The sequence below is a fragment of the Dermacentor andersoni genome, chromosome 3 (assembly GCF_023375885.2).
Source record: "Dermacentor andersoni chromosome 3, qqDerAnde1_hic_scaffold, whole genome shotgun sequence".
NCBI classification, from domain to species: Eukaryota; Metazoa; Arthropoda; class Arachnida; order Ixodida; family Ixodidae; genus Dermacentor; species Dermacentor andersoni.
In genome coordinates this window covers 106,221,658-106,243,838 of record NC_092816.1, presented here as the reverse complement: position 1 = coordinate 106,243,838, position 22,181 = coordinate 106,221,658, and the positions used below count along the sequence as shown (strand labels likewise).

At 47.1% G+C, this 22,181-nt stretch overlaps 1 protein-coding gene across 3 annotated transcripts in view; it reads right to left on the bottom strand.

Moving 5' to 3' along the window:
- LOC126540448 (uncharacterized) overlaps window positions 1-4,629 on the bottom strand; it is a 53,619-nt gene extending 48,990 nt beyond the window's left edge. For all 3 annotated transcript variants that reach the window (XR_008614183.1, XM_055075225.1, XM_055075228.2), the window contains exon 1: window positions 4,127-4,629. Coding sequence is in view for 2 of the 3 variants with exons in the window: in XM_055075225.1 (XP_054931200.1) it covers window positions 4,127-4,262 (136 nt within the window). In the remaining variant the exon portion in view is untranslated. The remainder of the gene's footprint in view (window positions 1-4,126) is intronic.
- Window positions 4,630-22,181: the final 17,552 nt, after the last annotated feature.

The following is a 22,181-nucleotide window of genomic DNA, read 5'->3' as shown; positions in this document are numbered from 1 at the left end:
AGTCTTGCTAATGATTTTAATACTTCATTCTCTCGAGTGTCGGGTAATGCATCACCGCTTCCACCGTCGTGTACTTTGCATAATAGTACATTGGAGTCCGCTCACTTGCCTTTACTGGCCGAAGACGAACTTAGGTCACTTATCTTTAGCCTAAAGTGTAATAAATCACCAGGTATAGATGGAATTCACGTAAGTGACCTGCGTGCCATCTTTGGTGTCATCAAGGATGTGTTGCTGTCGCTTTTTAACAATATCATTTCCAGTGGTACAGTCCCATTAAATATGAAAACTGCTGTATTAATTCTACTTTATAAGGGAGGAGCACATAATAGAACAGAAAACTATCGCCCAATTTCTGTGTTGCCCTGCTTATCCCAAGTATTGGAAAAACATTTATTACTAATAATGACAAGTTTCTTGGATAAACACGGGATTTTATCCTCTTCCCAGTATGGTTTCATCCCTGGAAAAGGTACCCAATCGCTTCTTGAAGATCTCTCTGACGTGCTGAACTTGTCTTTCGAACGTAATCAGATCGTATGTGCCATCCTCCTTGACGTCAGCGAAGCTTTCGATAGCGTGAGTCATGGTATTCTATTAACCAAGCTTTCAATGTTAGGATTTCGTGGCACATTCCTGACGCTTCTGGAAAACTATCTGCATCACAGGCGCCAGCCGGTTTCACTAGGGCTGGCTAAAAGTGATTTCCTTGTAATAAAATCTGGTGTCCCCCAGGGGTCTATACTCAGTCCACTGTTATATAATATTTATGTGAATGACCTTGCTGATACGGTACCTGTAGGATTGTATCAGTATGCAGATGATACTGTCATTATAGCTCAATCAACAAACTTTAGGCATGCTATTACTTCCTTACAAGCAATGGCTACTAAGGCTATGGACTGGTTTTGCGCTAACCTAATCAATATTATTACGTCAAAGACAAAACTTATTTGTTTTCACAATCCTCTGAAAAAAATAGACACTGATTACCCATTCGTACTACACAATTCAATGTGTTCTCCATGTCTGTGTAAACCTTTAGATTATGTGACTTCTGTAAAATACCTCGGTGTGTACTTTGACAGTGTTCTTTCCTGGAACACCCACTTAGATTATGTATGCAAACGACTTCGTGCGGTATCTTGTGTGCTTTACAGTTTGAGATATTATATGCCCCTCTCTGTTCGAAAAGTTGTGGTACATGCGTTGTGTTATAGTGTATTAAGGTACGGCATAACTGTTTATGGTCATTGCGCAATTCGTTGGCAAACTAGGGTCAACTCTATTCTCCGTTCTATACTAAAGAACATCAGTTATGATTTAAATCTTCATGAGAAAAGTGACGTTTTCAAAACCTCATTTATGCCAGACTTTAATAAACTACTGCTGGAAACTGTTGTGCTAAAACACTTCTGGGAAAGTAATTTCAGGGTGAAGTACGTTCCCTCACGTTGTTTGCGGCCTAAGAATCTTTACCTCGTACCCAGGCGTTGTACAAGATATGGCAGGAGAATACGAGTCTACTATGTTCCTGTATATTTTAACAAATTGTCTCAAACCGCCTTGCGCGCTCAAACAAAATACAAGTTAAAAAAGGCACTCAGGCAAATTGACTAGTCGCCTCAGGGAATCATTAGTTTTTTTGCTTTTTTTTCATATACTACTTTAAATGTGAAAAGTACATGTCAATTGAATAATTGCTTGTTCCGCTGCCTGCCAGGCACTGCCGCTCAAGCCCTGTGTGGCTTTGGCAGGCCTGTTATGTACGCCGCTTTTTTGTGACTTTGTGGAATAAAGTATTATTAGTATTATTATTATTCCGTCACGCATTTGAGAATGAATATCTCGAAACTGGTGTCATCTTGAAAATTCTTTATAAGTATAGATACGTCTTGCGAACTTACTAGCTACTATTCGCAAACTGTAATTTGTGCCGTCAAGTATTCAGGGTGTCCCTCGTAACTTGAGCCAAACTTTAAAAAATATGCAAAGGCCGCGTACGTGGACAGAACCAAGGTAACGTTGCTTGCCGTCGCTTGGAGATCCTAAGATTGTTTTTTGCATTGCGCCTAATTACATAACTGGTCTTAACCAACCGAATTCTCAAATATTATAATTGGTTATTTAAAATTATTGGTTATTTAAAATTATTGATGAAGTTCTAAGCAAATTGAAGTACCCTGCAGGTGACAGGACCGTCAATACCATTTGAAAATGACAATATCCTAATATGGTTAAAAAATGCCGGAGTTGCCCTTTAAGGGCCTTTGTCCCAGAAAATCCGGTATCGGCGTCGGCAGAGTTGTTCGTGAGCGAAAATTTTCACATGTGTTTAGGTGCATGTATATGCGACGCCTTGCTATGTGGCATGCGGTATATGCAGGTTATAATGCGACACCATTTTATCCCTACGGTTGCTCATACCTTGTCCTACATTCTTGACAAAGTTATTCCTCTGAATTTTAAGAATTACAGCTCACAAAGAAATGAAATGAAACAAAACGCTGTCAGCGCATGCCTATTATTCTAAACCTTCTGAGACTTAAATATTAAAGGTGCGAAACAATAACAGAAACCTGAAAGTCATGCAATTTTTCTGGCGCGGCTTGTGGGGCTACCTCCGGTATCGGCCCACGCAAGAGGCCGCGTTTCTACCAGAGCTCACCTTCGTGCATGTAGCGTTCGCCGCCAGCGTTTTCCGGTACGCATTACGGTTACATAAGCTGCAGTTGCCGGGAAACGTGAGAGGCAGTCGGGGATCTTCGAATGCCGTCGTGTTGCACTCTTAAAGGCGAAGCTTAAGCGTCCTCCAAGATTCTTATGTAGCATGTATTAAGCAACAGAAAGCTGTATCGGGAGTTCTTCCTGTTGCTCTACAATTTTCTCATTGACACACTTAATATAATTAGAAATAATATTTGACAAGCTGATTTATTAGGACTAATTATGTAATCATACGTAACGCAGAAGATAATCTGAGTATCTCCAAGCGGCGGCAAACAACATTACCCTGGTTGTGTCCAGCTACGTAGCATTTCCATATTTTTACATTTTGGTTCAAGTTACGTGATAAAAAAATTAATCTATGAATGTTTATTAGTCTATACGTGTATTGGCCTGAAATTCGGCTTTCTGACTTCGAAATTGCTTTGTGGATTTGCGAACTGATCATAATCGGCAAGAGATTGCTTTATAAATGTAACAATTCGCAATAAGTGAACATGAGCGCGGAAACTTACTGCCTTGTAGCGTTTAGAAAGAAAAATATGAATACTCGGAAATTTAGAACAATAAAGCGTAAAACATAACGCCGCAAGAACGCTTGAAGTCACATCAAATCCGCGCGAGTCGTACCTGTGATAGCAAAACGATCGCAGAACCAGAGTTCGTCATAGTATTTTTTTATTTGCGGATTATCCTTCTGCGCCTGCATCCTCGCAATATCATATCTTTCTTTTTCTCCCCAAACAATGAAACACGAAGCAATGGGAACTATTGTTATTCTTCAGTTGCTGCTGTTTCTTTCTATCAAGACGCCTAAGAAAGCCCCCGCTGTATTGTGGAGGAGCACGACTCGGCATTATTGGCGGCGCAATGAATAAAGACAAAAAACATCTTCGGGAAAGGCTGCCGCCATGCGTGTGACTAATCGCGTTGAACAAACGAAACAATCTGAGAAGTGTAGGTGCGGCGTCTGCGGACCGCTCTGCAGCTTATGATCGCCATATACCGTTCAATAGGATTTGAAATGCTCGCATCGCTTATAAGGCTGCAAAAAACTCGCCAGCTGTTGTTAAACTCTACGTTGAGTGACTTCCCGGCCAGCTTGCCGTCAATTATTTCTGTCGCATACTTTCTTTCCTTCTTTTTCTGCCCGCAGATTGCGGAGTAGCTAAGTGCGTAACGGTAGATGCCATAGGCGCTCTCTATACACGCACCACATATGCATAGCACTGTAGCTTCACGTCAGGTTGGCCTACGCGCAATTACCAGACGCGGCGACAACATTGAAGGTCTTTTTCACGTAATCATTTAGTGCTACTCCGAAATGACAAGGAGGAAAGTGAAATAGGCCATCATTGGATAATATTCGATGTAAACAGGGAAGAGATTAGGCACTTACTTTTGACACACTGCTCCAATGGATTCACCGGAACGGCGGCAGCATCCGGGTGGGCGTCAGCCGTCGTACCGTTGGCCGCAGATTCCTCGGGAACCGGCTGAAGACCGCGACCAGCCTTCAGCCGGTTCAGCGCCATGCGTGTGAAACGAGTCGTACAGGTAGCGATGAGGCAACCCGCTCAACGTACACACACGCACACACACCTCGCGTGCAGAGCACAGCTGGCCGCGTTGCGTGATTGTAACGCGATATGTGGTATTAGTAATCGGTACTCCCCCGGAACACTCCCGGATGGTAGCGCATCTCCACAGGGTCCCACTTCAGCAAGTATATAGGTCCTTTGACGGCGGGAGGGTTGCAGACGTCGTGGAGGTTTTGCGCGGGCACCACCAACACGCACGCAACAGCGGTCTCGAGTGTCCGCGAGAAAGGGCGAGAGAGAGAGGCAAACAAACGCGGCCTTTCACGGCACCTGCCTCTCCTGCAGCGGCTGCTCGCCTCTTTGCCGCGACCACTGGTGTGGAAACTGGCGAAACTCAAGCAGCGCACGCGATGCAAACAGGCGGCGTCGACGATGACGAGGCGCCCCCCTCGAGCACAGCTGCACACAGGAGCTGTAATCCAGCGCGCACTGCTGTGCTGTCGCGCTGTAGCAGACGACAGACACCGTCCGCTATAAGCACTGCTGCTGAGATTGAATATAGCAGACGGAGGAGAACGCAGCTTGCAGAGCGTAGATTGTATGGAGATCCTCCGAAACCTGCTCGGTTTGCTCCGTTTTACTTTGTAGCAAGTGATAAATTCTGCGGCGACCGTCGAAAATCGTCCGTTACAAGGGCCAGTGCTGCTGTAACCGCAGCAAAACAACGCTGCCGCCGGTCTTTTGAAATCTCCGAAGTTGCACGACTCGCCACTGTAGCAGACGAAAAACACTGCCGCCGCCGTCGGGTATCGTCTGCTATACGGGCCACTGTACCGTCTCTCCCGCTACACCACTGCCACCGCGGCGTTGTAGCGAGAGAAAGAAAAGAAACAACACCACGCGCGGAGCTGTAGACGGCGGTACTCGGAAATTGTCTCGCGACTTGCACGGTTTCGGTCGCGCCTCATTCGCACCACCGTCGTGGCGGGTTACGCACTACATCGACCCCTCCCCCCTCCCCTTCTCGCTACTCCCCTCCTTCCGGGGAACAATGCGATCTCGCCACCTCCTCGTCGTCGTCTTACGTCCACTCGCAGGAATGGGGGCAAACGCCGGTCTCTGGCCGAGAGCACGGCCGCAACGCCGCCGTGCTGGCGAAAATTGTGCCCACGGCAATTGAACGCCACCAAAGCGTGCGCTTTTTCTGCGTTGGCCTCCGCACCACGAGCACCTTTCCCACTCACTTACCTCCCTGCCCTCCTCCCACCAAACCTTTATGCCTCCAGAATACTATAGGAGAAAGGGGGGAGGGGGGAGGGAGGCACACTGTAAGTGCTACCAAACTACCGAAGGAACCTTCGACAGTCGCCAAGATCAGTTGTCCTCTTCATTCAACTACGGAATGTGAGAGAATGCCGTCCTTGTGGCAGCGCCACTTTTTTCTGCGCGCTGAGTGTACAATTCCCGCGACAGCGATTTCTTCTTTTTTTCCTTTTTTTTTTTTGCCCGTCTACAGTGTGGCGTTGCTATACTGGGCGAAGCAACTGTGCTTCCGTAGAACGGTGCCGGACGTGACTGGACGCGATCGCTTTAAGATAAAAAACAAGTATCGAGCAGGAGGTAAATCCAGCTTCTCGGTTTTTCTTTCTCCAATTCGCGAAACTGCCTGCTTATTTGCATAGGGGCTAGGGAAACAGGACGCGGAAGAAACCTGCGACGGCGCCGCGTGGAGAGCGCAGCCGGCACAGAATAGTATGAGTCGTACGTTGGGACAAAAATGTAGCTTTCTTTTAGCCCCACACAGTCCGACATATAATGTTTGATAAGCAGAGTTTGAAACATCAGACATCCTGATTTAATCACGCGACACATAACGGGAGACACGGTATCATTTCGGACGCATTGGAGGCTTCGTTCCAGTGTGTCAGAAATGCTACAACTTTTCACTCCAGTACGAAGTTTCAGCAAACTAATGACAAATCAATTAGCGCACAAAATAATTTGTAACTGAAATAACCTTTATTATTTTTCTACGAATGCACTCTCCATGGCCAGAAATCAAGGCAGTCAAACAGTTCTAAATTTCTTTGATGTGCAATGGTGTTTGGGCTTTATTTGGGTGCAGTTAAAACCAGGAGCAAAGCGCGTACAATGCAGTGCGCGCTTTTATGTCAATTTTTGAACGCTGAGTCGAGTGAGAAAATTTTCCCAGTGGGAAAAATTCATTAACACATCTGGAGTGGGTGCTGGAAACAGATGGCTGGAGAGTTGCGCAACGCATTGGTAGGAAAAACGTCCAATGAGCTGAATCTCATACTGGTTTGGCCTGGCGTACGAAAATGGCTAAGGATTACATGGCTTGTTGCCACAAATCACGGATCTTGACGGCTGACGCGGCAGAAGCACAAGCAGAGCAAGTTTTAATGGCTCATAAAATCTGTGCGCCCCTTCATCCATCGTGGGCGTAGGTAATTTTGTATCGCACATATATTCCTAATATTTAGACGTAGGAAAGCAAACGCTGGATAAGCAGTAGCCAAGCCAGCCATACCTCCGCGCTACAATTGCTTCTGGTTCGTAAACGTTGAACGTATTCAAGAACATTGTATTTTTGTATTCAGAAACGCTGTATACAAGAACGATAGTGTGTTGACACGAATCTATTTCCTAATTCCTATTCCAGACTGAGCTAAGTCTACTCGCCTGCGCAACGCGCACAAAACATATCCGTAGATATCTTGCGTCCTTGGCTGATGGTGCACCATGATTTCAGAAGTATCGCTACACGTATTCGTACTAGTATCTCCATATGGTGATGCCCGAAGAACGCGGTGTCATTGTGCCTGTTACAATGAATAATCCGGAAAGCGAAGACTGTCTTTTCGTAAGCATGCCCTCCACGTACGACTCTTTGCATAATCAGCCAGATGCGAAAAAACTCTGTGCGGGCAGCTTCGCTCTGTGATTCGCACATCGGCTTTCGACAAAACTGCACGACGGTCCCTTTCGCTTCCGTCAGAGTAACCATGAACACCGCTTCGAAGGCAACCGTTTCGAGGACATCTCTAGATTTACTTGCGATAGCTTGCGTTTCTTTTTTGTTTGCTTTTTCATTGCTAATTCTCGCAATATTATAAGGCTCTCCGCGCATGCACGCTTGCTTTGGACTTGTTTGGGAGACACAATTCTTTTCTTTGGGAGCCGCCATTCCAAACTTAATTGACCCTCGCCCACATGCACGAATTTCGCAAGCCGCGAAAGCGACATTTTACGAAGACATGCGCCTACTCCGCTTGTTCTCCCCAAAACCGAACAAAAGTTGGGCACGCTATAAAAAGATTACGTGCAATGGAAAATCAATGGATTGTAAGCAAATGTCACTGCCTCCGCCTATATGCTATCGTTTAAGGCTTTCGCTAATGTCAGCTATTGGTATTGTTGCTGTCCAGTGAAAATGTGTCTCGTACCCGCTATGGTGGATGAGCCAACAAATGCGTGGATTATTCCAAGTTAGGTTAGGAGTGAGTGAGTGAGTAAAGACTTTATTTGAAAACAAGGTATTGACGGATGACCTTGTTGTTAAGCAGCCACGAGCCCCTGGGCCCGGGCGGCTTCTTCAGCTCTCTTGATTACCTTGGCCTGAAGGTCAGGGTCGGAGCTGAGCAACACGGCCTCCCACTGCTCAGTATTACTTATTTCGTGATTTGTGTGATTTTCCACTGGGCACGACCACATAATATGGAACAGATCCGCTTTTTTTCTTACAATGGTTACATGTATTGGGGTATTGGTCCGGGTAGTAGTAGTGGCAGGCTACAAGGTTGGGGTAGGTGTTCGTCTGAAGGCGTCTTCAAGCTAATTCTTGTCGCTTGTTAAGCGATTTGTGTGCTGGTGGATACACTGCCGTGGCTAACCTGTCGTGCTGAGTTATTTCCTGGTAACTGACTATGCGATCCCTCTCTGACCTTAGCGTTGACCGTCCGTGTGCTCGGTTGGCGAGTCCTCGAGCGGTGGTGTGGGCAGCATCGTTGCCGGGTAGGAAGGAGTGTGCTGGTGTCCAAATGATCTGGATTGGTCGTGGGTGGTCGTGTCTAGTATGTGTTTTACGAGAGCCGAGACCCGACCTTTCGTAAAATTGCGTACTGCTGCTCTGGAATCACTAATAATGTAATGAGAACGTGTGGAGGCTATTGCCGGAGCGATAGCCGCCTCTTCCGTTGTTTCAGAGCTTCTGGTGCGGATTAAACCACCAGCGCGTATTTGACCTGAGGAGTCCACCACTGCAAGGGACATACAGTTGCGTTCTGTTTATTCTGCGGCGTCGACATAGACTACGTCTTTGAAGGCGTGGAATTTCTGATGTAGGGCTTTGGACCGCTCGGCCCTACTTTCCTTGTGGAATTCGGGGTGCATGTTTTTAGGGAGTGGATTAATTTTGAGATGGCGCCCCTGATCGTGAGGAATGTCTACTTTAGTGCTTTGCATAGACTCGTAGTTGATGCCGAGATTCTGGAGGATGTTTCGCCCGGCGACACTCTGAGCTAGCCTTTCGTATTGAGATATAAGGTGCGCTTCCACAAGTTCCTCCAGGGTGCTGCGCACACCTAGGGATAGTAATTTAGCGTTGGCAGTTCTTATAGGTAGCCCAGGAGCTTGTTTATATGCCCTCCGGATAGTTCCCTCTATTTTCTCTCTCTCAGCCGCTTTGAGGCAGATGTACGAGGTGATGCAGGTGATGCGGCTGAGCACGAAGGCTTGTACCAACCTTACGAGGTTGGCTTCTTTCATGCCATAGCGTCGGTTGGCAATTCTTGAGATGAGTCGCATCGTCTGTTGAACGCACGCTTCTAGTTTATGTACTGTGTTGCCGTTGCGCCCGTGAGCTTGCATGAAGAGGCCGAGTACACGGATGGTGGTCACCACCGGGATCGCGCCTCCTCCGGCTCGCACAGTGATTTCTGGGGGTGGTATCCTTTTGCGAGTCCCTGGATCCGCGAAAGCCATTGTCGCTTATATGGAGGACAGTTCGTGGACTTCGCACAACCTCTCGTCAGCGCCACCCGTTTAAATCTCTGGCACTTTATCTACAATGTAGTGATATTGACGTCGCTGAATCTTTCTGCAGAAAGATTGCTGGCGAGGCAAATTCCGATGGAACGGGTACGGGAACGCTCGACCACCCACTGTTTTCACGCGATCCCCGCATGGAATGCCCTTTTTCTATGGAAGAACTAGAAGCTGCGCTGGCTTTGTGCAGGCGTTCTTCAGCGCCAGGACCTGACGGCATTACATACCGTGCCCTGTGTAACCTAGGAGACCAAGCTCGGAAGGCACTCTTGCTCCTGTACAACGACTCCTGGCAGACGGGTACAGTTCCGCAAGAGTGGAAGTCAACTCGCCTCATTCCACTTCTCAAAGCTGGCAAGTCGCCTTTGGACATTTCCTCATACCGTCCGATCGCACTAGCCAGCTGTGTCGGAAAAACAATGGAAAGAATGATTTTAACACGTCTGGAATGGTACTTAGAATACTATGAAATTTATCCAGATGCTATGGCCGGATTCAGACGGGGCCATTCGTCAACAGACAGTGTTGTTGACTTGGTAACCTATGTGCAACACCAAAAGGCCTGTAAGCGACTATCTGCTGCTCTGTTTCTAGATGTTAAAGGAGCTTATGATACTGTCACCCATGAAGCCATCCTTAGCACGTTAGAAGCCGTCGGACTTGGTGGTAAGATGTATATGTGGGTGGGCAACTACTTACAGAGGAGACCATTCTACGTGCACACAGAAAATGGCCCGACATCCGAGCATTACGGTAGCCGAGGAGTCCCTCAAGGAGGAGTGCTTAGCCCGACTCTTTTCAATCTCACCCTCAGTGGATTAGTTTACAACCTGCCAAGCACGGTAGGACTTTCCATCTATGCGGACGACATCTGCATTTGGGCATCAGGTGTGACACGACTTCAGCTTCGCGCTCGGCTTCAGAAGGCAGCCACAATGACATCTTGCTACCTTCGTGAACAAGGACTTGAAATTTCGTGCGGAAAGTGCGCAATGGTGGCATTCACGAGGAATTCAATGTCTGGTTACGGCGTATCTATTAACGGACAATTTATACCATACAGCAGAAGTCACAGATTCTTGGGAGTCATAATTGACAGAGACCTGTCTTGGACTCCGCACGTCAACTACGTGAAAAAGCGGCTGACTGCTATCTGTCACCTGTTCAGGTTCCTTGCAGGAAAAAGTTGGGGAGTATCTATACAGGCTATGTTACAGCTTTACATGGCGTTGTTCGTTGGATTCCTGCGATACAGCCTGCCCGCAATATCCAACACCTGCAAGACTAACCTGCGTGCGATTCAGAGTATTCAAGCCCAAGCCCTTAAGATATGTCTTGGCTTACCACGCAGTGCATCAACGGCTGAAACCATTGCCCTTGCGCAGGATAACCCAATCACGTCGCACATTACCGTTGAGACAATGCGTATGCATCTCAGGCATTATGCTAGGACCCCTTCCCACCACTTGGCGAGCCTCACTGCTGCAAGGCCCTGCTCGACATTTAGCAGTATTGTCAGTGCACATCGTGCGTCGTTTACTTCAGGGTACGCACCTGCGGCCAAGCCAGCGTTTCCTCCGTGGTGTTTGAGCCGTCCACAAGTACATCTAATGATTCCGGGACTACAGAAGAAGACAGATCTACCGGCCCCTGCTCTAAAACAGCTGAGCTTACTTCTTCTGCACGAAAAGTACAGCAACCATGTGCACATCTATACCGATGGATCGACTACGTCGTGCAGTTCTTCTGGTGCCGTGGTTATACCAACGCGAGGAATGACACTGCGGTTCAAGACATCGCATGTCACGACCTCAACGGCGGCAGAACTAACGGCCCTGCGTCGAGCACTGGAATTCATTGATTCTGAAAGACCTAGAAAATGGGCTGTGTTCTGCGATTCAAAACCAGCACTACAGGGCACGCAGTCAGTTCTCCGACACGGATGTCATGACCAATTGACATACGAAGTTGTGAAACTTTACCATGATGTCCAACAAAAAGGTCACGAGGTCGTTTTTCAATGGATACCTGGTCACTGTGGAATCAGTGGCAATGATTCCGCCGATAACGCTGCTCGCACAGCACATCAAGGAGAGCACAGCGTTTCAATTCCGCTTTCGAGGACTGATGCTGCAAAGCAGCTTCGACACCTGGCACGCAGTCTCACAGTGACCGAGTGGAACTCACCAAACTTACGACTCACGCGACTGCATCGACTAAACCCCTCCCTGCAACTCCGACCTCCACTCGGACTTCCTCGACGTGAAGCTACGCTTCTCTGTCGCCTTTGGTTAGGAGTGGCCTTCACAAAGGCATACTCTACATTAATTGGAATGGCTGACAGTGCAGCTTGCGAGGTCTGTGGCACCGAAGAAAACATCGACCACCTGCTGTGCCACTGTCCAAGATATGCCTCAGAGAGACAAGAACTTGCCAAAGCTTTCCAAAAACTGGACAATCGGCCGCTTTCTGTGCAGGTGCTGCTAGAACACCGCCCCCATCGCCCGTCGGCCCATAAAGCGGTAAAGGCGCTTTTGTGTTTCTTAAGGACGACGGGTTTGTGCGACCATCTGTGACTATTAACGCGATTTCTGTAAGACCACTCGCGTCAGCGAACTCGCCGCAATTTCCTTCTTTCCTTCCCTCCTCTCTCTCCCTGTGATCTTTGTTTTCCCCTTTCCCATTCCCCGGTGTAGGGTAGCCAACCGGACGTTATTCTGGTTAACCTCCCTGCCTTCTACTTTTCTCTTTCCTCCCCCTGGGGGTGGTGCATTGTCGGATTTGCGGTTTGTAGGGGCTCTGAGTAGGAAGAGTTCCGATTTTTGCGGGGAGCAGGCGAGGCCTTTGTCGGTCACGTACTTTTCAACCGTGTTTACAGCTTGTTGTAGCGTGGTTTCTATATCTCCATCGCTACCTTTAACCACCCACAGGGTGATGTAGTCGGCATACAGACTGTGGTGTACATCTGAAATCTGATTAAGTTGTTCTGGTAATCGGATCATTGCTAAATTAAAGAAGAAGGGGGACAAGAATGATCCCTGCGGTGTGCCACGACATCGAAGAGGGATCTTTTCTGATTGTAGTTTTCCTATTCTTAGTTCCGCTGTGCAGTGGTTGAGAAAATCTTTGATGTAGTTGTAGGTCCTCTGGCCTACACCTAGGTACTGCAGATTCTCCAGTATAGCATGATGCGCTACATTGTCAAAGGCCTTTGTAAGATCCAGGCCCGGGGCAGCCCGGGTACCATTCTTGGATATGTGGTCCAGAACTTGATGATTTGGTTGAAGCATGACGTCTTGCGTGGAAATTTTAGGACGAAAGACAATTATGGAGTTCGGAAATAGCTTGTTGTCCTCCGCAAAATTGTGGAGGCGGTTAAGTATGACGTGCTCCATGAGTTTAAAAATAATGTTTCAAGACTGGTATAGAGTAAACGCAGTTGAAAGGCGAAATCGCGCAAGTTAACATGAGAAGAATCACAAAGATAAGTACTAATAATGATTACTTGGAAAGTGCAAAATATTATATATAGAGAAAAGAGATACAAATTTAACAGGGCAATCGGTTGTACTCAATAAGAAGTTCCTGGATGGCAGAGCAAGCATCCCTGTGGCTGACTCCCCGAATCCAACGCATCAAACGAAAGATTACCAGAATCTGTTATGTCCATGTCAAGTCTTCGAATAGGAAGAGTTCTCAGATGCTTTTTCTTGAAACAATGAAGCGGCGACAAGATATAGGAACAATTGTATAACTGTGTCTTCCTAACTGCAATAAAAAAAGAGCACTAAGGGGAGGGCACCAAAGCTGAAGATGTGTGCGTAAAAGCTCAGAGAGAGGCAACGTGGCAACGTAATTTCGCGAGGGAGAATTTCGCCACCTTCAGTTGGAGCTTTTTCTACTCCACGAAAATGCCAGCTGCTTAAACTCCGGAAAAGCCGTGAGTACAGGGTCTGATAATGCTCTCATAACCGTATAAGGCGTCTTATTCGTCTTCTCCTCGTGTTTAGATGCATCTGCGGACAGCGATAACACAGTGGACAAGGTGTTCTGTTTCGGAGCAGCTGGGAGGTCGGGAAAAAAAAGCACGCACCTGCGCTTAGATTTACGCGCATGGCAAAAGAATCGCACACGGTTAGAATTAATCTAGAGCAATCCACTACGGGTGCATTTCACGGCGCCTCAGTTTCTTTGGGACCATTAAACTCTATCGATTAATATATCAATTTGCCGCTGAGGCTTGGCACATTTTCGAGTGGTGACCGCATTGTTGGTTATATGCCCCTATTTCTCCATTTCTCCAGGCAGGATTCCGTAAAGGCTACTCAACAATAGACCATATTCACACTATCAATCAAGTGATAGAGAAATGTGCAGAATATAACCAACCCTTATATATAGCTTTCATTGATTACGAGAAAGCGTTTGATTCAGTCGAAACCTCAGCAGTCATGGAGGCATTACGGAATCAGGGTGTAGATGAGCCATATGTAAAAATACTGGAAGATATCTATAGCGGCTCCACAGCCACCGTAGTCCTCCACAAAGAAAGCAACAAAATCCCTATAAAGAAAGGCGTCAGACAGGGAGATACGATATCTCCAATGCTATTCACAGCATGTTTACAGGAGGTATTCAGAGGCCTGGAGTGGGAAGAATTGGGGATAAAAGTTGATGGAGAATACCTTAGCAACTTGCGATTCGCTGATGATATTGCCTTGCTTAGTAACTCAGGAGACCAATTGCAATGCATGCTCACTGACCTGGAGAGACAAAGCAGAAGGGTGGGTCTGAAAATTAATCTGCAGAAAACTAAAGTACTGTTTAACAGTCTCGGAAGAGAACAGCAGTTTACGATAGGTAGCGAAACACTGGAAGTGGTAAGGGAATACATCTACTTAGGGCAGGTAGTGACCACGGATCCGGATCATGAGACTGAAATAACCAGAAGAATAAGAATGGGTTGGGGTGCGTTTGGCAGGCATTCTCAAATCATGAACAGTAGGTTGCCACTATCCCTCAAAAGGAAAGTGTACAACAGCTGTGTGTTACCAGTACTCACATATGGGGCAGAAACCTTGAGGCTTACGAAAAGGGTTCGGCTGAAATTGAGAACGACGCAACGAGCTATGGAAAGAAGAATGATGGGTGTAACGTTAAGGGATAAGAAAAGAGCAGATTGGGTGAGGCAACAAACGCGGGTAAACGACATCTTAGTTGAAATCAAGAAAAAGAAATGGGCATGGGCCGGACATGTAATGAGGAGGGAAGATAACCGATGGTCACTAAGAGCTACGGACTGGATTCCAAGAGAAGGGAAGCGTAGCAGGGGGCGGCAGAAAGTTAGGTGGGCAGATGACATTAAGACGTTTGCAGGGACAACATGGCCACAATTAGTACATGACCGGGGCAGTTGGAGAAGTATGGGAGAGGCCTTTGCCCTGCAGTGGGCGTAACTAGGCTGATGATGATGATGATGATGATGATGATGATGATGATTTCTCCATTATTCAAGCCTGCCCACGCCTTCAAGCGCGGACCGAAAGTAACACGCAGTGAAGCAGGACTGATAACAGTGCAAGTCGGCGCGAATTCATGGTTTTGCGAAGTTGCGGTTCGAGCAAAAAACGGGCACACTCGCACTAGAACGATACGGAGCTGACGTTTGTCGATACAGTCCTTTAAGCCCTCTGATTTAGAACTTCGCAGACGCTGTCACCACACTGTAAATGTCCTGTGCTACGCCCTAAATGAAAAAAAAAAAATAGGAAAGAAGAGCGAAAGGGAGCATTGCCAGCACGGCCGTGTATCATTGCTGTTGTTGTTCAAATGGAAGCCATAATTTCACGCACTGATTTACTTGTCCAATCGGGTGACAACGGACGTTATATATTCTCTGCACAATGCAGACACCAAGCCCGTTTCTTTCTCACCTGACCAGACTCGCGTCGAAAGAGACGGCTCGAGTCTGGCTTAAAAACAGAGAGACGAAACGAAACGAAACGAAATGCTGGCTTAACAACGGAGCAACGAGGTTGTTCGTGTATTACTCTACTTCAGCTTGATGGCATCCGTGCCTGCACGCCTGCCTCCGTGGTGTCGGGCAGACGAATTGAAATGAGCAGTCAGCGGCCACGACGTGCTTCGACGCTGTCGAGATATTTCTCCGTTGTCCGCGCAGTTCCGTCCCCGTTAGCGGCTTTCAAATCGCGTCGGGCGTCGCTTTCACAACCGCGCTAAGCACTTAAGGCCTGAAGCAACTTTGAAAAGAAAAGGTCAGAGACAAGCGTTACGTATACTGCGAAAACCGCGAATCTTCGTTTTTTTTTTTTTTTGCGAGCGAACTATATAAAAAATGATCTGAGAAAAATACGCACCTTGCGGGTCCGTAGACGACATAAAATGCACTCGCTGAAGGAGAGAACAAAAATCTTGGAGCACAATGTAGTAACCGCTTAACCGCGCACTGCGGGAGAACGTTTGTTTGGTTCTCGGAGAAAAGGCAAACCGCAGTGTACAGGGCAGATGCTGTAAGACAGGCGAGGGCTTTATAGACCGTTGTTAGAACAAGCCGTTCTGGTGTGCCGACCTCATAGTATAAGCCATCGCAGTGGAGGGGGACAAATTCATTGTTACAATACTTAAGGACGAGAAAACTTCACAAGTGGCTTCGGCATTAATTGGTGTTCATTGTGATTCTTTGCTGTGATGGTGTTGCATGTGCTCGGTGTGTGTGTTCCACTGTACCGGAACGGAACGAAAACAAAAACGAAAAAAGAAAACTGATACTCTTGATTTTAACAAAAATGTAAACCGAAACCGTTTCTTATTGTTTTGCTTCGGAATGAAACCGAAAATTTTCTTGTCGGTTTTCAGAACAAGAGCAAAGTCGGCAATTTGAAACAACCGATGTCATACAACGTCAGCATTAGCGCGTGTCTCAGGAGTCCGGATTAGCGCGTATCTCAGGCAGAGATTGTGCAAGCTGTAGCCTCTCGAGCGCTCCACTAATCTAAGCCTGTCGCTCGGTGCACAGCAGATGGGCATTGTAGCAAAGCGCAGGGATTGCGCGCTGAAGAGCGTATCGTTACGGTTTCTACGGGTAGGGCGCTTTGTTACCGAAGTTTTCATGTTCGTTTAAGCTTCTTTTCTCGGAACAGCGGCCTCGCATTTCGGCGAGTACATTCGATGACGTGCTGCTTCCGAGATCGTGCTCGGTGCATTGATTCAAGGCACTGAGCATGATTTGAGAATTAATAATCCCCTTACCGAGAAAAATAAATACTATGTTCTTATCGTTAAATTACTTCAAAAGTTTTCGTATGCAATCAAAAACCATTATGAACCATTATGGAGCACCTTTTTTTTTTTTGGTTACGGAGCAGAAACGGAACGGAACTTTTTTTTTTTTTTTCAGTGGAACGAAACTAAAACCAGCTGTGATCTCTATTTTCTTCCTTTGTACATCCGCGAACAAAATTTTCCATGCTGGTTAACATCCGGGTTGGATTGGATTGGACAAACTTTAATAACAAACATCCGGGTCTTTCTAATTTTTTTTTCGTATCTTTCTTTGACTCCCTGACGCTCACTCTCTTTCTCAATCTCTCGTCTGTGTGTATGTGTGTGTGTGTGTGTGTGTGTGTGTGTGTGTGTGTGTGTGTGTGTGTGTGTGTGTGTGTGTGTGTGTGTGTGTGTGTGTGTGTGTGTGTGTGTGTGTGTGTGTGTGTGCGTGTGCGTGCGTGCGTGCGTGCGTGCGTGCGTGTGTGTGTGTGTGTGTGTGTGTGTGTGTGTGTGTGTGTGTGTATGTATGTGTGTGTGTGTGTGTGTGTGTGTGTGTGTGTGTGTGTGTGTGTGTGTGTGTGTGCGCGCGTGCGCGCACAAAACGCGTGCATAAGCAATGGCCCATTTGGAGTCCCCTTTATATAAAAAGTACTGCCTTAAAACGCTAACACAAAGGATGCAAAACATTCTGGCGATTGGTCCGTGCGTTTATAAACGTGTTTCCGCAGCACTATCCCAAAGCTGTTATGAATTATCAGCTGTATATCCCTTCTACACTGTTCCATAACTCCGTACGTTTCACTACTTGCAACAGAAACGCCTTGGCAGGGCGTCCTTTCGTTTCTTAACAGCGTAAGCAACCATTTCAGCTGAAAGCATACGGATTGCTTTCCGTCCGAAATATCGCGCTTGTTCCGAGAAAGGTGCACTGCTGTCACACACCGGTCCCTGTGCGAGCATTAAGTCTGATTGCACACTAGCCAAACGCCAAAGGCCGGTTTTGACGACTCTACACAGGGTATCGAAAAAAAGAAAAAAGAAAAGAAAAGCTGTCAGTACTTGTACGAGATGACTCACTCGTATCTTAGCGGATATCGACCTCTTTGCAAATCGTGATTTTCGAAAAGGTGTTCGACTTACACGCCCGTGCAGGCAGGTGCAACGCGCGCAAGTCCTTCGAGGGCTGGGCGTTCGCAGCGTGGGCACACGGTTACGCATGCCTGGCTTGCCTCTCGGTGAGGCGGCATGCACGCCTAAGCAGTGTTCGGCCTGAAAGATTAGACGAGCTTGGAGCGTTTTCTGCTTCACGACAAATCAGGGCCGGCAGCAGAGAGCACAAAGCCGCCCAAGCGAGGCTGTGCCCCAGACGAAATAGAGATTGTGGGCGATACAAGAAAAGGAAATAATCCGTTAGACACCTGTCAAAAACGTTGCTCGCTAATTATTTTTGTGGAACCTGTGAAACTACAAAAAGAAAGAACTTTGCCAGTGACAACTAAGCTATAGGTTAACCTAGCCTTGATACGGCTTATCCCAACTTAAGCTAACCTATAGCATAACGATCGGCTCCGTAACCTAAGCTCGTGCAACCTCACCATTAGCTGATTGAGCCTCGTACGTAAAGATCACAGCGCACGTGTCCTATCTGCTCTCTCCCACCTCGTAAGTGGTAAGCTGAACTTCGAAGCTGAACGGTTCACGCTATAACGACAGCACACCTCAACTGGGTATTCTACATAAGCCACGCATTGACGCTATATAATTAGGGGTGCGCGAATTTTAATTCTGAGGAGCGAATCGAATACGAATCGAATAGTGCCAGCAGTGAATGGAATTGAATACTGTGCGGATGTTTTTCGAATAACGGACCACCATTCTCACAATTAATACAACACTGTGTTCACCTATGTTCCCATCCCGGTATCCATAACGTTAGCAAGTCCCAGTCACTACATTGCACATTATGAATCGCTGTTCATTAAACGCGCAAGTGGAACACCATAAAAAGAGATAAGCAGTTCGTTGGCATGCGCATGACTGTTCGTATAGTCGGTAAAGTCTGACTTCCTGAGCGACGTAGCCTGATCCACTATATATACGTATAGTTCTCGCGTTTTAGGTCATCATGTACGCGGACAAGCTATGCCTGCGTAGATGAAGTTAAACATCGTTTTCCTGCAATTTCATGTTTAACTGCGCTCAGTTGGGGCTATAAAATGTTCGCAAGATACTCGAAAACTATTCGCGTTTACGAATGGTGACTATTCTATTTGAAGACCGAATCGAATAGGACACTATTCGATTCGTTATTCGAAAGTTTCGAATATTCGCACATCCCCTATAGCCATATAACAAAAAATCCGACTGGTGCTTCTGAGGACGAAAAGCGTTCTTCGAGGATTCACGGCTCACTTTAGAAGTGGTCCGTCACGCATCAGCAATAAAGCGAAAGCAGGGCACCAGCGTGCCTTGGTGGCATTTATTTCGTCTATAGGCCGTGTCAGCTAAGGTTAATGGCGTATAAGCCACCTCATTTCGTTCGGTTATGAAATTTTAAAATTTTGTAATGGCTGAAACTGAAAAATTATTATAAGCGATTACAGAATTTATCGAAACGAAAGCCACGTTTGGTGCTCTTGGTTCGCTACGACGCCGATATGAATGTGAGTCATTAATAACGTAGTGAGGATACTGCAGGTAACCACTTAGAAAGTCATCGCAGGATTGTGGTGTCTGTGGGCACCAATGGCTGGCTTGTAGCAAGTTAACCTTGCGGAAAAAAATCGCGGAAAATATATCTATCTACAATTTTACTTCTCCGACGATGTGCCTGGCCCCCAAAATATTAGTTCCACAGGTCCAGTTGAGCCCGGATGACACATGATGCATGAGCTGCACACGGCCTCTTCAATTATCTCATGCCTTAAATTTTCATAATTAATAATTTTCGTTGTTGCACAGCGTCTTCCCTCATACGAGGAAGCATAACGAGAAGAATAGAAAAAAAAGCACTCGATTTTTGTTAATGACGGACGGGGAAAATCATAGGGGGTAATAATTAGCTGTGGTTGAAATTGAAGCGTGGAAAAATAATGAACAAAAGGGAAATGAAAGCGGGCGAAAAGTTAACTTGTCGACATTGAGAAACGAACCCACGACCTCCGCATTACGTGTGCGTTGTCCTACCAATTGCGATACTGCGACAGCCATCAAGCTGCCCAGGATGTTTATGCGCGCTAGATCTATCCCTGGGCGCTTTGCCAGTGCTACTCAGGGCCACAGCATAATTAGCACACAGCGTACTTAAAGGGACACTAAAGCGACACAACAGATCAGTTTAGACAAATAAATCATTGTTCGAGAATCCCGCAGGCAGTCATTTCAAAATAATATTTTGATTATTATAGATAGGAAAATGAAGGTTGATGTATCAGTATTTGAATTTCGCGCCGAAACGCCCAACGCCGGCACGTCAGTGTAACGTCGAGGATACCAAAGTATATTTTCGCATTCGGGCCGTGTTGGTTGAGTAAAGGTTCCCGAAACTACCCATGTTAAATATTTGGTTCCTTTAAAAGACAATGTAGTCAACCTCTACCGATATATAATTAAGTAAGCCTTAGAACATGCCATCAAAATTCATGACGTCACAGCGACCAGGTGCGGGAGCTTCAAGGAAGCGTCACCACCCGTCTTTCGCTTTTGCGCTTTTTCTGGCTTACCAAGCGTCTTATGGTGGTAAGAGTGGTGTTTTTGGTGTTGTAAAAAGGTAATTACTGATGCAGAAGAAATCATTTTTCTCTTCAGTGTCCTTTTAAAGATGCAGGTGAACTGACTGACGATGAGAGGCAGAGAGAGAGATATAGGCTTTAATGAAAACTGGAGAGGTTTGCCTGACGCCATGCTGCTGCAGGTGAATGTGACGATAAATGAACTGATACCCTCAAGACATGCGTCACATGATGCTGACGTAGCAGACACGTGCATAACGACATACAATGTTAAAATAGCTCGTTGTGGCCATCGTCTCAGAAATGTTAAGAGCGTCTTCGTAGCTCGGGGTGCGCGGGAGGCACGGGACGCACAGGATTCACAGGAGGAACGCTTCCGCAAAGGCACGTCGTCCACTGTAGTGTCGAAGACGTCGTGTACGGAGGAAGGCACGGTTCACCAGTGAATGACCCGCGTATAGGTACAACCAACAACACAACCAACAAGTACAACTAGCAACACTGAAGGCGTCGTGCCTCGCTCAACTTCATTGACGCAAAACGCTTTGAGCGGTGCCCGTGGTGTCTATAAATATGCTGATGCACGGTGCCGTCTTCCGCGGTAACATGTGTATTCATTGACAGACGACGTCTTCAGCGCTGCAGACTGGAACGAACGAAAAAAGTGGCGAGTCTCGGAAAGCCAACGTAGTCTGCTCGACGGCTCCAGCCGCATTTGCCTTCACGCTGGAATTCGTATAGCGTTATAAACTGCGGTGAAAAGTCTGCAAAGACGCACGGGACAACGAAGCACAAACAGCACGAGCAGAAGGAAAGAAAGCGAAAGCGGCATCGGCCAGGCAGAGAGAAGAGCGGCGAAAGTCAGTAGCCGGGCCGCCGGAGGCGGGGAACCGGTCCGGCATTGACCGATATAGCGGCAGATGCCGATCGTGCCCGCGCCGCGTCAACAGCGTGCGCGTCTCTTTCGCAGTAGCGGCGGCAAGCACGCGGCTACTCGAGACGCACGCACGTACAGACACACGCGCTCTCGACGCGTAGTGAAAGCTGCCCGGAAGTCTGCGCCGGGTTCATTCGAGGTCGTTTCGCTTCCGCGACGCGGCGGCGTCCCTTTCGCCGGGGACACACACACACACACCACCGGGGCAGGACACACCGACTGGCTGCCGGTGCGGAGGCCGGTTTCTTTCTTATTTTTTTTTTTCGAGTATCTTTTTCAAAGCGGCATGCGTCGTTGGCATGTGGGCGGGTTGCAGTGTGTTTTCTGTCGGCGGCGTGACACACGAAATAATGGTAATAATGACAACGAATGGACAAAAAAAAAAGAAAGAAAGGAAAAACGGGGAGGCTTCAAGAAACATCTCGCCGGGCCATCTGGCACGGTGGGGTCGCAGAAGATGATAGGGGAGAAAAAAATTAGAGCGATGACAGACGTCATGAGGAAGCGAGTCGTTGGCTTTAAATGCCGTAGCTCTGTTTGTATTCCTGATTTTTTTTTTCGGGCCATTTGTACCCTTCTTTCCTAACTGTCCTCCGCGCTCTCGACTAACCACCGCTGATAGTTCCTGACGTTAAGTCCGCCCCGGTAGACTGCGATTCTAAGCGCCGTTTCAGCCGGCGTTCTCGCTTTTGTTGGCTCTTTTCCCAACTGCCGGCATTGTTTGTTTTTCAAGCGATAGCGTTGGGGGCCCCGCGTCGCAGAAAATACGGTGTCGTTGTCATTGTCCGTGAGCGAAAATTTCCGGATATATTTAGGTGACATACGGTATATGCGGGTTATATCGCCACACCATTCTATTACTAAAGTTGCTTATACTTTGTCTTACATTCAGGA